We start from the raw sequence: 14,008 nt of genomic DNA on the forward strand, positions 1-14,008 counted from the left end.
TTTAAAAACAACTTTAGAAGCTAAAAATTATAGGTTTTTAATGTAAATAATGCAATATAGTAAAATGAAATATTGAAATTTCATATATTTTAAAGTGTAAATCTGACGCGCGCGCATAGTAAACTCATTATTTTGCATATGAATGTATAACATTTTTTTGCAAATTCGTTTTTTTCAAATATTTTTTCAGTATATCATATGATTTTTCTTATAGTCAATATTTCATCTATGAGATATCCTTTTTTGAAGTTTGTGTTCTAGCACAAAATCGGCAAATTTAACCCCGAATTTTATTAGTAACGCAGTACCAATTTTAGGCAGATCTGCAATTAAGATTAGTGTAAAAATAAATAATTCAAAAAAAAATTCACAATTTACTTTAGTAGTATGGATGAAGCATATAACTTAAAATATAAAGATCAAAATCGAATTGTTTCCATCTTTTATTAAATAATTCAATACAGGTAGATTTAAAATTTTGATCTGATATTGGTGGAAGGAAATTAATCCTTTGTGATAACTTGATTAATTCAACAAAATAATCAGCAAGCGTAGTTGATTTGAATTCAAGAGCCTTTACTGCTGATTTAGAACCCCAGACATCATATATATAACTCACATTTGAGTTTTAGCAAATTCAATCAAAATTAGGTTAAACTCATAATTTTAGAAAGAGCAAATTGATTGAAAATTAATTAATAGTCATAATTATGAGTTTTAGCAAATTGTATTGATATTACAAAGTCATATTTTATATTTGAGCAAATTGGTACTTTTTTTTAAATTTAACTTATCCTTTGTTTTTAACTTTATAAATAATATTTTTAAAAATATTAGTTTCGGGGTCCGGGTTATATTTTGGCCAAAATTAAGTATAATTCCGGCCAAAATTAAGCATAATGCAGGCCAAAAACCATCCGTTTAGTTTCGCAACATTTTATTTTTTAATAATTATTTATTTAATTTATTATTTTTATTAATTATTGTTTTATCTATAATCTACATATTTTAATTATAAAAATTGGCAGTTTAATTTATATTAATCATTTATTTTTTTATTGATAATAAAAAAAAAGATTATTAACTCATATTTTGAGTTTTAGCAAATTAATATAGATTTGAAATGTGATAATTTGATTTTTAGCAGATTAGGTCTATTTTAGCAGGAGCAAAAAGTACTTAAATTCATGCAGATCAGTTATGAGTTATATATGTGATGTCTGGGGTCCTGCTGATTTGACTGGGCCTAATAAAGTATTAATGGCATCAACATCATTAAAAAATGATCTACTTCGCAATAAACTTTTAATTTCATTATTTAATATTTCCGGGTATTCATTTAATAACTAATAAATAAATAAAATAAAATAAATTTCACATTTTAATTTATTTTATAATTAATAATTAATAAACTTACATTTTTTAACTGATTTTTAAGACGTAAAATAGAATTTGTACAATTCCAAGTTGTTGTCCATCTAGTTTTGACATAAGTTTTGAGATTTCCACTTTTAACTGAATCATCAATTATACTCATTTTAAGCTTTTCACCAGCTTGATGTGATGTTTTAAAAAATTTTACTAACTTTGTACACTTCGCAATAACCTCTTTGGCAAATGGAGTTTTACAAATATCAGTTGTAATGAGATTAATGTGATGCGCAATACATCTAATTGGAATAATATGTTTATGTGTATCAGCAATGATTCATTTAGCAGATGCACAAGCAGCAGCATGATCAGAAACAACTGCAGAAAATTTTTCAGGCCCAATATTTGTAATTACTTCATTAATTTTTCCAGCTAAAAATTTTGCTGTATGAGATTCTGATGATAGATTTTTTAAACTATATATAATTTCCTTTCATTCATATGTAATCTAATATTTAAGAAACACTGCAATCACGTGGGCGTTATGTTTAGACTACCTACATAAATAACTATTTACAAATTGTGTAACTACAGTGTGTGACACACATGACGCAATAACATCGATCTTAATAAAGGCAGTTACGCGTTTTTAAATTAACTTTATTACCTTTCTCTTTCTTCAACAACAAAAAAAGAAAAGCAAAAAAAAGAACCCACTGCACGTACCTAAATGGAAAGAGAGTAGAGGTTAGAACGAATGAAAAACAAAATAAAACAAACAAAACAAACAACAAAACAAAAATAAGTCGCACTTTAGAGCTGAAGAGCCAGGACCTAAATGGAGAGAGTAAAGGTAAGAATGAGCGAAAAGCGAAACAAAACAAACAATACAAACAAAACTAAACAAAAAATGTACTTTAGGGTCGAAGAGCTGAAAGAACTGAGACCTAAATGGAAAGGATAAAGGTTAGAACAAACAAAAAATGAAACAAAGCAAACAAAAAATGAAAACAAGTCGCACCTTAAAGCCAAAGAGCCAGGACCTAAATGGAGAGAGTAAAGGTAAGAACGAGCGAAAAGCGAAACAAAAAAAACAACACAAATAAAACTAAACAAAAAATGTACCTTAAAGTCGAAGAGCTGAAAGAACCGGGACCTAAATGGAGAGGGTAAAGGTTAGAACGAACGAAAATGAAACAAAACAAAGCAGAACAAGCGAAAACAAAGAAAGACTTACCTGGAATTTTGCGTTAAAAAGAGGACTGACCTAAAGAAAAAAAATGAAAAAGGTTAGCAACCTCTAACTAAAGGAAAATGAAAGAAAGAGGGCTCTACCTACCTGGAGTCCGATGCTGAAAAAAGGACCGACCTAAAGAAAAAAAAAATGAAAGAGGTTAAAAACTTCTAACTTCTAACGAAAGGGAAATTGAAAGAAAGAGAAAATACGAACCCGATAGAAGAATACCAAATAATACCGACCTACAAAAAAGAGAATACCAAACTGATCTACAAAAAAGAAAAGAACCCGATAAAGAATACCGAATACTGACCTACAAAAAAAGTAAAAGAATCCTGAAGGCGTCGTCCTACAAGAAAGAGAATCCCAGAGCGTCATCCTACAAGAAAAAGAATACCGAACTGACCTACAAAAAAGAAAAGAACTCTATAGAAGAATGCTGAATACCAACCTACAAAAAAAGAAAGAATCTCAGAAAAAGCTTGCGCCGTGCCGTGATTTTGCATGGTGCAACTTTTGTTTTTTTTTTCTTTAGAGACTGAGCACTGCTAGGTTTGCCCGCTTTTCAGGATTTTACCCCTTCCACGCATTCTTTTGTCTTTCTTGCAACTTAACTTTCTGAGTCTAGCTTTTATAAAAGCAAGCTGTCTTGACTTCGAACTTGGACTTCAGCTTTCGGCTTTAAAGTAAGTATTCACGTTATTTTTTATTTTTATTTTTTTTTGATTTGAAAATGCTACTAATGTTCCTTTTCCTTTCTTTTTCTTTAGGAATAAACTTGGATATTACCGGACACTAGATTTCGGCTTTAGGGCAAGTATTTGCAATTGTTTTTTTGTTTGTTTTTGTTTTTTTTTTGATTTAGAAACACTACTAACGTTCCTTTTCCTTTCTTTTTCTTTAGGAATGAACTTGGATATTACTGGACTCAAGATTTCGGTTTTGGAGTGAGTTTTGTGTTGTTTGTTGTTTCTTTTTCTTTTTTGATTTGGAACACTACTAATGTTCCTTTTCTTTCTTTTTCTTTAGGGACGGACTTGGACTCCAGATTTTGGCTTTGAAGTGAGTATTTGCATTTGTTTTTTTGTTTCTTTTTTGGTTTTTTTTGATTTAAGAACACTACTAACATTTCTGATCTGATCTTTGATTTTTGCATTTTTATTGATCTTTGTGTTCTTTATCTTTGGGATGTGATTACCTTGATCTTATCCTCAATTTTCGCATTTTTTATTGATCTTTGTGTTCTTTATCTTTGGGATGTGGTTACCCTTTGATCTTATCCTTGATTTTCGCGTTTTTTATTGATCTTTGTATTCTTTATCTTTGGGATGTGATTACCCTTTGATCTTATCCTTGATTTTCACGTTTTTATTGATCTTTATGTTATTAGGCAAAAAATAAAAGAGCTATCACTAAAAAATAAAAATTGTGTCACAATGCAAAAAATTAACCAATAAAATTTACGTATAGTGAAAATCACCACTGGTGATCATTAGCAAAACCAAAAGAATAAATAAAAAATAATTTTTTTTTTTAAGAATTGTTAAGTAATAAAATTGAAAAGTGCGTATTACTATAAATATACGGAATTATTATACAGACTGTAAGCAGATTTATCCCTAACTGTTAACGTAGTTAACAGGTGAATACTAGTAAGTATAAAAACGTATAATGATTGACCTCGTAGGCTCGTCCAGCCACCAAATCCTAAAAAATTCAAAATTTATTAAATAATTAAAAAATCTAAAAATAAAATTTATTTTTTTACCTAATGTTAAATCTGATTCTTTATCTAACGTAAGTTGCTGATCAACAGTTATTTTAGTAAGTTCATTGTTCATAAGTGTATTGGATAAAGTAGTAGAATACGGTGGCTCATATCCATTGCATAAACTTTTAACCATATCATCAATAAAAAAAGGATGAAAAACTAAATGAAATGTCACACCACAACAAATAAAGAATTTTGCAATAGCTTTATCGCATAATACTTGTTTGGTACTATCAATCTGGTCAGATTCATAAAATTTATCTATTCTTGTTTGAGATAAATTAACACATCTTTTTTTTGAGACAGTTGAAGTAGAGTTAGTAACTTGTTCTTCAGCATTTTGTTTAATAAGAAGTAAATATTCTATTTTAATTGTAGAAGGAACTTTTGAACAAGATAAAGCTAAATGTGCTTACATTTGGGCTGGTTCTCCTCAGTTTTAAGTCCAGCCACAATATATGCATTTACAATCAATATGACCTTCTTTTTTAGTACCAATATCATTAAAATGAATCCAAACAGGTCCTCTTTTTCTTCCTGGTTTTCCTTTTTCTTTATTTGTGTTTAATAATACGCCACTTGAACTTCTACCATTTGTTTCTTGAGTAGACATTATAATTAGTGTATAAAATATATATAAAAAAATGTATTATTTTATATCAGAATGTTTAATTGGTATACATGTTAGAAAATGTTTTGAATTTGGCATTTTTTAAGATAAAGAAATATTTTAAAAAAAAATTTAAGAAATATAACACATGATTATATACTATGTTCATTCAATATACTTATGTTAAATCATGTGTTTATTAATTGATCTATTTCCTATTTTAATATAATTTAAATTTTACTGCCGTAATTAATTTGACAGGTTAATTTAATTACAGCATATCGGCATTTTAAAATTTAAAACCATAATTATTACGGCTTATTACGTCAGGTATAATAACGTAATTAAATTAATTTCGCTGGAAAGTATAATTTGAATCAAATTATTATTTAATTGCTAACAATTTCAACAACATCATCAAACTCTTCCAAATTTTCTTTTTCATATTTTAAAATCAATTTATCAATTTCTTCATAGACCATGTCATCCTCTGATCAATCTAATAAATTTGAAATAAAACATTTTTTAAATGAATTGAAAATAATTTGATCTGAAATAGCATCCTAAGATCTTTTTATCCATCCATATACATCGCCAATTCTCGCTCTTTTTAAGTTATCAGTCACGATTACACCTGAATCATCTTTACTCATCCATTTATACCATTCTTTTTGTAAATTATCTTTAAAAGATTTGTTTATTGATACATCCAATGGTTGGCATATACAGTCTTCTCTTGATATAATGAACCCTGCATTCTGGCCGATCAGATCTTCATTATAAGCAACTTCGTTAACATTATAACGAATTATTCAGTGTAATATAGCGAATTCTTTATTGTAATATATAACTATGTTACACTGATAGTTTTTGGCATTACAGTCAAACTTCGATATACCGATGCTTTCGGTTTGGAGAAAAAGTATCGGTACATTGAAATATCGGTACATATATGTAATTAGTAGATTATAATGCAGGCCAAAATCTAACTCTGGCTTGCACTATACTTAATTCCAAGTCCAAAATTTCCAAAATTTCTTGAATATATTATGTATAATGTGAATATGATTATAGAAAAAAATCCAATTCCGGACATAATTAAGAATGATGCTTAAATTTTAAAGTTACAATTTTTTAACTCAGGCCAAACTTATAGTGCCAGCCGGAATTAATACTAGTGTAACCAAAATTATCGGTACATCTTAATATACATTACTATAAAGAAACCAGGAGGTTGTATCGGTATACGTTACATCGCGAAATTATATATAATATCGGTATAATGAGGTTTTTTTACTAGTGATGAAACGGGATAACAAAAATTTATCGGTAAAAGCAATTATCGGTATATAGAGTATCGGTACATCAAAGTTTGACTGTATAGATTATAAAAATTTTGAAAATACTCCGATACAGCTAAGGTTGCTTGTCTAAACCTCTTCAAAATCCTACGATTAGTTTTGTCAAAATTTTACTATAGATTTATTATAGTTTCGGCAGAGTTTCAGCAGTTTCGGCATTTATAATAGTTTCAGCAGTTTCGCCTTTCTCCAAAGTTTCGCCAGTTTTTTAATATAACTTTAATATAGTTTCGGCAGAATTTCGCTTTTTGGCAAAACGCCATCTTGCTTAAACCTCTAGGTTTCGGCAAGCAACTTTAGATACAGCAGTCAAAATTGGATGTGTGAAATGCGCGCTCTGCACATGAATTGAAATATGGATGCTGAATTTTTTAATAGTAGTGCACATAATTTATCATTATTCAATTTATTTTTTATATAGTGCGCACACTATTTATAATAATTCTCAAATATCATATGATGTTGAGCGCACATAGGTTTACTTTTAAATTTTGACTACTACCCAATATGCCATAATTTTAACCATTACAGTTTCAGTCATATGATTTATACTGATTTACCACTGATCGTTGTGGATAATCTTTTTTTTTTAAAAAAAAAGTTACTAGATTATAAAAAAAAAATTTGGTAAACCGAATACAAATTCAGTTTAAAAAACTAAAAAAAAATAGTTTATTAATAAAATTTTTATTTAAATTATTTTTAATCAATTTTTTAGTTTTTTCTTAAAAAAAAATGGGATTTGTTTGTTTTTTGTAGGAAACAGACTTCTAGATTTTAGAGAAAAATGAAAAATGGTAAAGTTCTAAAGTGGAGTTTGGGTAAAGAAACGTTTTAACGTTTCTTTTTTCTTTATTTTTATAGGGAACAATTTCAACATTTCAACATACATGCTGAAACTCCCTTGAGAACGGTCTTGAAGGACTTCAGATAAGTTGAATGGAGGAAGTTTAGGGAATTAACTTAAAAGAAACGTTCTAACATTTCTTTCTTTATTTATTTTTGCAGGAAACACCAGGAAAACCTTGGGTAAGTCGAATGGAGGGAGTTTTGGGAATTAATTTAAAAAAAATATTTTAACGTTTCTTTTTTTCTTTATTTTTGTAGAAAAAGACTTGGGAATAGTCTTGGAGGATCTCAGGTAAGTTGAATGGAGGGAATTTTTTGTGATTTGACTTAAAGAAACGTTCTAACATTTCTTTTTTTTCTTTATTTTGTAGGAAAAGACTTGAGAATGGTCTTGGAGGACCTTAGATAAGTTGAATAGAGGGAATTTTTGTGATTTGACTTAAAGAAACATTCTAACGTTTCTTTTTTTTTTTATTTTTGTAGGGAACGACTTGGAAATGTCTTGAAGACTTCGGGTAAGTTGAAAGGAAGGAGTTTTTATAAAATTAATTTAAAAAAAACATTTTAACGTTTCTTTTTTCTTTATTTTTATAGGAAATGACTTGGGAACGGTCTTGGAGACCTCAGGTAAGTTGAATGGAGGGAGTCTTTGTGGATTGACTTAAAGAAATGTTCCAATGTTTCTTTTTTCTTTATTTTTATAGGGAATAGCCTTGGCACTGGTCAGAATAGTCCATTTCGGCAAAATTTTAAATTGCTGAATGTTGGACAAAATTTGGTTTGACCTTAGCTGATCAGTACCAAAAAAATCGGCAACTAATTTTATAGGCGATTTGCACTGTAACGCCTGCCACTTGTCAACAAATCGATCAGTAGAAATTGGCAACAAATCGGTAAAATCAAATTGACGATTGTTAATAAACCTAATAATTTATTACCGATTTTGTACATTTAACTGATATTTTATAATAATTTATTAATTAAATTTTATTAATTCGTTTATTAAAAATTACATATTAAATTAATATCTATCTATCATCTATATACACCATCTACCGTCCACCATCCATCATTCATCATCCTCACCTAACCTGATAAAAGTCCGTAGAAAACCTACAAAAAAAAGAAGGAAATGGTTAGTAACCTATTTTTTAAATAAAAAAGTTGAAGTTTCAAAAGAAACTTACCTGATCTAATAAAATCCGAAGGGAAAACCTACAAAAAAAAGTAAAGAAACAATTAGTTCGTTTCTTTAATAAAAAAAATAAAGTTTTGAAAAATTCAAAACTTACCCGCCCATCTAATAAAGTCCGAAGGGGAATCTACAAAAAAAAAAGAAGAAACAATTAGTTTAATGTTTCTTCGATAAAAAAAAATCAAAGTTTCGAAATATATTCGAAACTTACCCCCCTTACCCCCAATTTGTTAATGGAAACCTACAAAAAAAAATAAAGAAAACGGTTAATCCGTTTCTTTAATAATAATAAAAAATAAAGTTTCGAAATACATCAAAACTTACACATCTATTTCTCAATAATAGTACGAAGAAGAACCTACAAAAAAAATAAAGAAACGGTTAGTAAACTGATTCTTTAATAAAAAAAATTTTAGTTTCGAAATATTTCGAAACTTACCTAACCAAAAATTCGAAGTGGAAACCTACAAAAAAAAAGAAGAACAATTAGTTAAAGTTTCTTCAAAAAAAAATAATTTTGAAATATAAAACTTACCCGATCTGTTCAATATAAGTTTGAAGTGGAAACTTACAAAAAAAGGAAAGAAATGATTAGTTTTTTATTAAAAAAGTTTCAAAAAGAAAGTGAAATTTCGAAACTCACCTATCCAAAGCCCAATAACCGAAAGCCGAAATCTACAAAATAGAAAAAAGAAACAATTAAAAAAATGTTTTTTTTTAAAGTTTTGAAGTTTTACTTCAAAACTTACTTATATATCCAAAGCCCAAGAACCGAAAGTCAAACCTACAAAATAGAAAATAAAATTAAAATAAATTTAAAAAAAAAAAATATTTTTTTTTAAAAAAAAGCTTTGAAGTTTTCACTTCGAAATTCACCCATATATCCAAAATCCATGAACCGAAATCTATAAAATAGAAAAAAGAAACAGTTAAAAAAATATTTCTTTTAAAAAGTTTTGAAGATTTTACTCTGAAACTCACCCATATATTCAACACCCAAGAACCGAAGGCCAAACCTACAAATAGAAGAAAAAAAATTAAAATATTTTTTTAAAAAAAAGTTTTGAAGTTTCACTTCAAAACCTACCTATATATCCAACGTCCAAGAACTGAACGAAACCTACAAAATAGAAGAAAGATACAATTAAAAAAAAATTTTGTTTAAAAAAGTATAAAGATTTGTACTTACGAATCTTTGGGTATTCTGTTCTTCAGAATCCCACCCGAGACACCTGAGACCTAAAAAAAAACAGAAAAAGAACGGTTAGAAACCGTTCATAATATTAAAAATAAAAAATAAAAAATCAAGATTCATAATTACTTACGAATCTTGATTTTTCATTATTCTTCGGAACTCGAAAGTCCACTGAACCTAAAAAAAATAAAAAAAAGAATGGTTATTAGTAACTGTTCATTAATAAAATTAAAAAAAATAAACAAAAAAATAAACCAAGATTCGTATATACTTACGAATCTTGGTTCTTTTCTGATTTTTGGAATTCGGAAGTCCACCGAACCTAAAAAAAAGAATGAACGGTTATTAGTAACTGTTCGTTAATATAATTAAAATAAAAACAAAATAAAAAACCAAGATTCATATATAATATACTTACGAATATTAGTTTTTTTCGTTCTTCAGAACTCAGAAGCCTCTCCCGACACTGAACCTATAAAAAATAAAAGAAAAAAAATGGTTAATAACCGTTCATAATATTAAAAATTAAACAAAAAAAAATAACCAAGCTTCGAACTTATGAAACTTGGTTTTTTCCATTCTTCGGAAGTCACCCCAGTGCCGAACCTAAAAAAAGTAAAAAAGAACGGTTAGTATTAACCATTCATATTTTATTAAAAAAAATAAAAAAAATCCAAAGAACTTACAAATTCTTTGGATTTCCATTCTTCAGAAGTCACCCCAGTGCCGAACCTAAAAAAAAAGTAAAAAGAACGGTTAGTATTAACTGTTTATATTTTATTAAAAAAAAAAAAATCCAAAGAACTTACGAATTCTTTGGATTTCCAATCTTCAGAAGTCCACCCGAGTGCCAAACTTAAAAAAAAGTAAAAAAGAACGGTTAGTATTAACCGTTCATATTTTATTAAAAAAAAATAAAAAAAAATCCAAAGAACTTACGAATTCTTTGGATTTCCAATCTTCGGAAGTAACCCGAAAACTGAACCTAAAAAAAAAGTAAAAAAGAACGGTTATTAGTATTAACTGTTCATATTTTATTAAAAAAAAATAAAAAAAAATTTAAAGAATTCGTACTTACGAATTCTTTGGATTTCCAATCTTCGGAAGCCCACCTGAGTGCCGAACCTAAAAAAAAAGTAAAAAAGAACGGTTAGTATTAACTGTTCATATTTTATTAAAAAAAAACAAAAAAAAATCCAAAGAATTTGTATTTACGAATCTTTGGATTTCTTGTACTTCAGAAGCCCACCCAAGCGCCGAACCTAAAAAAAAAGTAAAAAAGAACGGTTAGTATTAGCCGTTCATATTTTATTAAAAAAAAATAAAAAAAATCCAAAGAATTCGTATTTACGAATCTTTGGATTTCTTGTACTTCGGAAGCCCACCCGAGTGCCGAACCTAAAAAAAGTAAAAAAAAACGGTTAGTATTAACCGTTCATATTTTATTAAAAAAAAATAAAAAAAAATCCAAAGAATTCGTACTTACGAATCTTTGGATTTCTGTACTTTGGAAGCCCAACCGAGTGCCGAACCTGAAAAAAAAGAAGTAAAAAAGAATATATTTTATTAAAAAAAAGGGACGAAAGGAAGTGAAAGGGGAAAGGGGAAGAGGGAAGGAAGGGAAAAGGAAAGGAAGGGAAGGAAGGGAAAGGAGAAACGAAAGGAAAGGAAAGGGGAAGTAAAAGATAAGGATGAAGGGAGGAATAAAGGAAGGAAGGAAGGAAAGGAGAACAAAGGAAAGGAAAGGGGAAGAAGGAAAAGGGGATGGAAAGAAATAAATTAAAAAAGTTTAAAAAAGGATGCATAAGAAATCCTTTTTTAAACTTTTAATACGCGTATCATGTAACGTGTAACATTTAATTAGTAACATAATTCAATCGTAGATCATCAAATATAGGCCAATTTGTATTAAGGCCGAATATTCAAAGTCGATCGTGTTGTTAATAAAAAAATCGACCAGTTGATTTATGCCGAATTTTTTCCGATTTTTGTAATTAACCGAATGTGTGATGAATCATGTGATCAATTTGCCAAATTATTGCCGAAAGGTCTTATTGATGAAATAAATGATTTCAACCAGTGCATATAACAATCGGTATAAGTCAATTTTTCACCAAAAGACTGAACGAGTTTTTATTTAACAATCAGTATCAGTCAATTTGTGATTGATTTTACCGATTTTTGCCGTTGGTCAAAAAATGTGATGAATCACATGACCAATCGGCAAAAATTATGCCGAAAGCTCTTAATGGTCGAAAGTTTTGATTTCGACCAGTGTGGAAAAGCTATTGTTGATGCAGTGTTATGAATAAAGAATCAGTTAATGATGTTTTCATCAGCAAATGATTTATTAAAGCGGAAATAAATATTTATTTCAAATGATTTTGCTGTAGCTGTTAATGAATACTTGAGTGGTATCAAAACTAGAACTATATAATGCCATTTTGTTTGATCGGAAAATACTTTATATTGTATATAAATATTGAAATTTTATTAGCATGTTGAATAATTACATCTAAATATAAAATTAATTACGTCAATACAATTTAATACGTCACAGTGCAAATTAATTACGTCAGTATAAAATCGATATAATTATAAATTTTTATTAATAGAATTATTTGATTACATTAACAAAATTATTAAGATTGATTTGCTTTGTAGAACAAAAGCGTTCTCTCAAAGCTTCTTTTTGTAATTTTTTTATAAACTTAATTTCCTCATCATTTGAACCATAATTATTTTCCTGACATTGTAAATATAAAATCACTTTATCGTAACATTCAATAACTTCATTATGAGTTATTGTTGGTAAAGGTTTCTCCTCAATTTCTTCTTTTTCTGAATTGTTAGATTGAACTGCTTTTTAAATTTCATCATCAGAAATCATTTCCATTGTTATCTCAGAATCGTCATAAAGAACAAATTCTTCAGCTATGAAAGAATCTTCAAAATCAAGTTTATTTATTAAGACTTGAATTTCTTCCAACTCCTTTAGGCATTCAAGTTCAAGTTGTATATCAGCATTGTTCTTATAAACTTCATAGTTAATATTTTCATCATCACTTGACTCACTATATTCAGGTATAATATCTGCTTTTAGCCAACAATTTTTGATTGTATTATTCGTAACATTATCCCACGCATGTGCAATATATTTGATATATTTTTTAATGTCAATTTCACCAAGTTCAGTGCCATGTTCATTGAAATTATCAAAAGCTTTAACCCGATTACGCAAATACAACTTTCTATATTGTGCCTAAAATAAAAAAATCAACATTAAATTTAAAACAATTATAGTGAACAAATAAAGTTTACTTTTTACTTTAAAACTATTAATGATTCCTTGATCGCAGAGTTGAAGGTAAGATGTGGTATTTAAAGGAAGGTATTCAATGACAATATTCATAAGAGTTGTATTTTCAGATAAAGCATATGTTGGAGCATTGTAAACAAGTAGAAGTATGTGCCTATTTTGTGCTCTCATATAAAAATCTAATTTTTTAAGATAATCATTCCAGATAGACACTTGCATCCAACTTTTTTTATTCCAATAATAATTGACCAGGAGGAATTTTTGTTAATATTTTTAAGCACTCTGGGATTTTCATATTTATGTATAAATAGAGAGCGCAATTTTTCAGTTCCAGTTGAATTGCAGGTAAATAAAATAGTTACATGATCCTTAAATTGCTTAGTTCTGGTTATAGAACTATTAGATATTGTACGATTTGATTTCATTTTCCAGAAGAGACCCGTCTCATCACAATTAAAAATATTTTTTGGATCATAAATTCATAATCTCTTAATGTTTGACGAAGTTTTTCTCTCATTGAATCAAAATCTTGAATTGGTGTACTACCTCCTTCCCCATGAATATTGTACTGCTTAAGATTATGTCTCTTTTTAAAATTATCAAGCCACCCATTTGATGCTTTGAATTTTTCTTCATTACACAATAAGGCAAAATCTAATGCCTTTGTTGTCAAAATACTTTAAGTAAAAATAAGTCCAGCTTAAAGTGCTTTATCTATTCAGATAGTAAGTGCTTCTTCAATAATAGGAAACTGAGTTTTTTTTTCATGTTTCAAATTAGCTTAATATGAATCATTATCTATTGCAAGCCATCGGTCTTTCTCTTTCAGAATATCACTCACTATTCCTTCACTAACATCATATTCTTTTGCTAAGTCCTTTTGTTTTAAAAAAGGAGTGGATATTTTCTTTAAACAAACCTCCTTTTTTTTGGGCTGATATGAGTGATTTACGCTTTCTAGGAGTTTCTTTTGGCATATTATTGATATTAAAGAGAAGAATAAATGAAAGTAATGATAAGTATAGTGTAAAAATCCATTTTTATATAAATAATTACCATATTTAACAAAATAGCAAGAAGTAAATTATCTTATATAGAAA

General features: G+C 28.1%; 2 protein-coding genes across 2 annotated transcripts; both read right to left on the reverse strand.

Moving 5' to 3' along the window:
• Window positions 1-4,181: 4,181 nt before the first annotated feature.
• OCT59_006456 (uncharacterized protein) lies at window positions 4,182-4,992 on the reverse strand (the record flags this gene model as incomplete). The annotated part of the gene is made up of 3 exons (XM_066141275.1): window positions 4,182-4,315; window positions 4,377-4,763; window positions 4,848-4,992. 3 exons carry the CDS (start codon window positions 4,990-4,992, stop codon window positions 4,182-4,184), a joined length of 666 nt encoding a protein of 221 aa, XP_065998080.1.
• A 3,276-nt stretch (window positions 4,993-8,268) lies between these two features.
• OCT59_006457 (uncharacterized protein) lies at window positions 8,269-11,028 on the reverse strand (the record flags this gene model as incomplete). The annotated part of the gene is made up of 22 exons (XM_066141276.1): window positions 8,269-8,312; window positions 8,387-8,414; window positions 8,492-8,521; window positions 8,606-8,635; window positions 8,719-8,752; window positions 8,834-8,858; window positions 8,930-8,961; window positions 9,057-9,069; window positions 9,144-9,178; window positions 9,271-9,299; window positions 9,376-9,410; window positions 9,482-9,514; window positions 9,627-9,633; window positions 9,720-9,766; window positions 9,865-9,911; window positions 10,037-10,061; window positions 10,183-10,195; window positions 10,276-10,321; window positions 10,399-10,444; window positions 10,529-10,574; window positions 10,668-10,714; window positions 11,022-11,028. The coding sequence occupies 22 exons, from the start codon at window positions 11,026-11,028 to the stop codon at window positions 8,269-8,271; spliced, it is 699 nt and encodes a 232-aa protein (XP_065998081.1).
• Window positions 11,029-14,008: the final 2,980 nt, after the last annotated feature.

This window comes from Rhizophagus irregularis, chromosome 14, assembly GCF_026210795.1.
Source record: "Rhizophagus irregularis chromosome 14, complete sequence".
Taxonomy (NCBI): Eukaryota; Fungi; Glomeromycota; class Glomeromycetes; order Glomerales; family Glomeraceae; genus Rhizophagus; species Rhizophagus irregularis.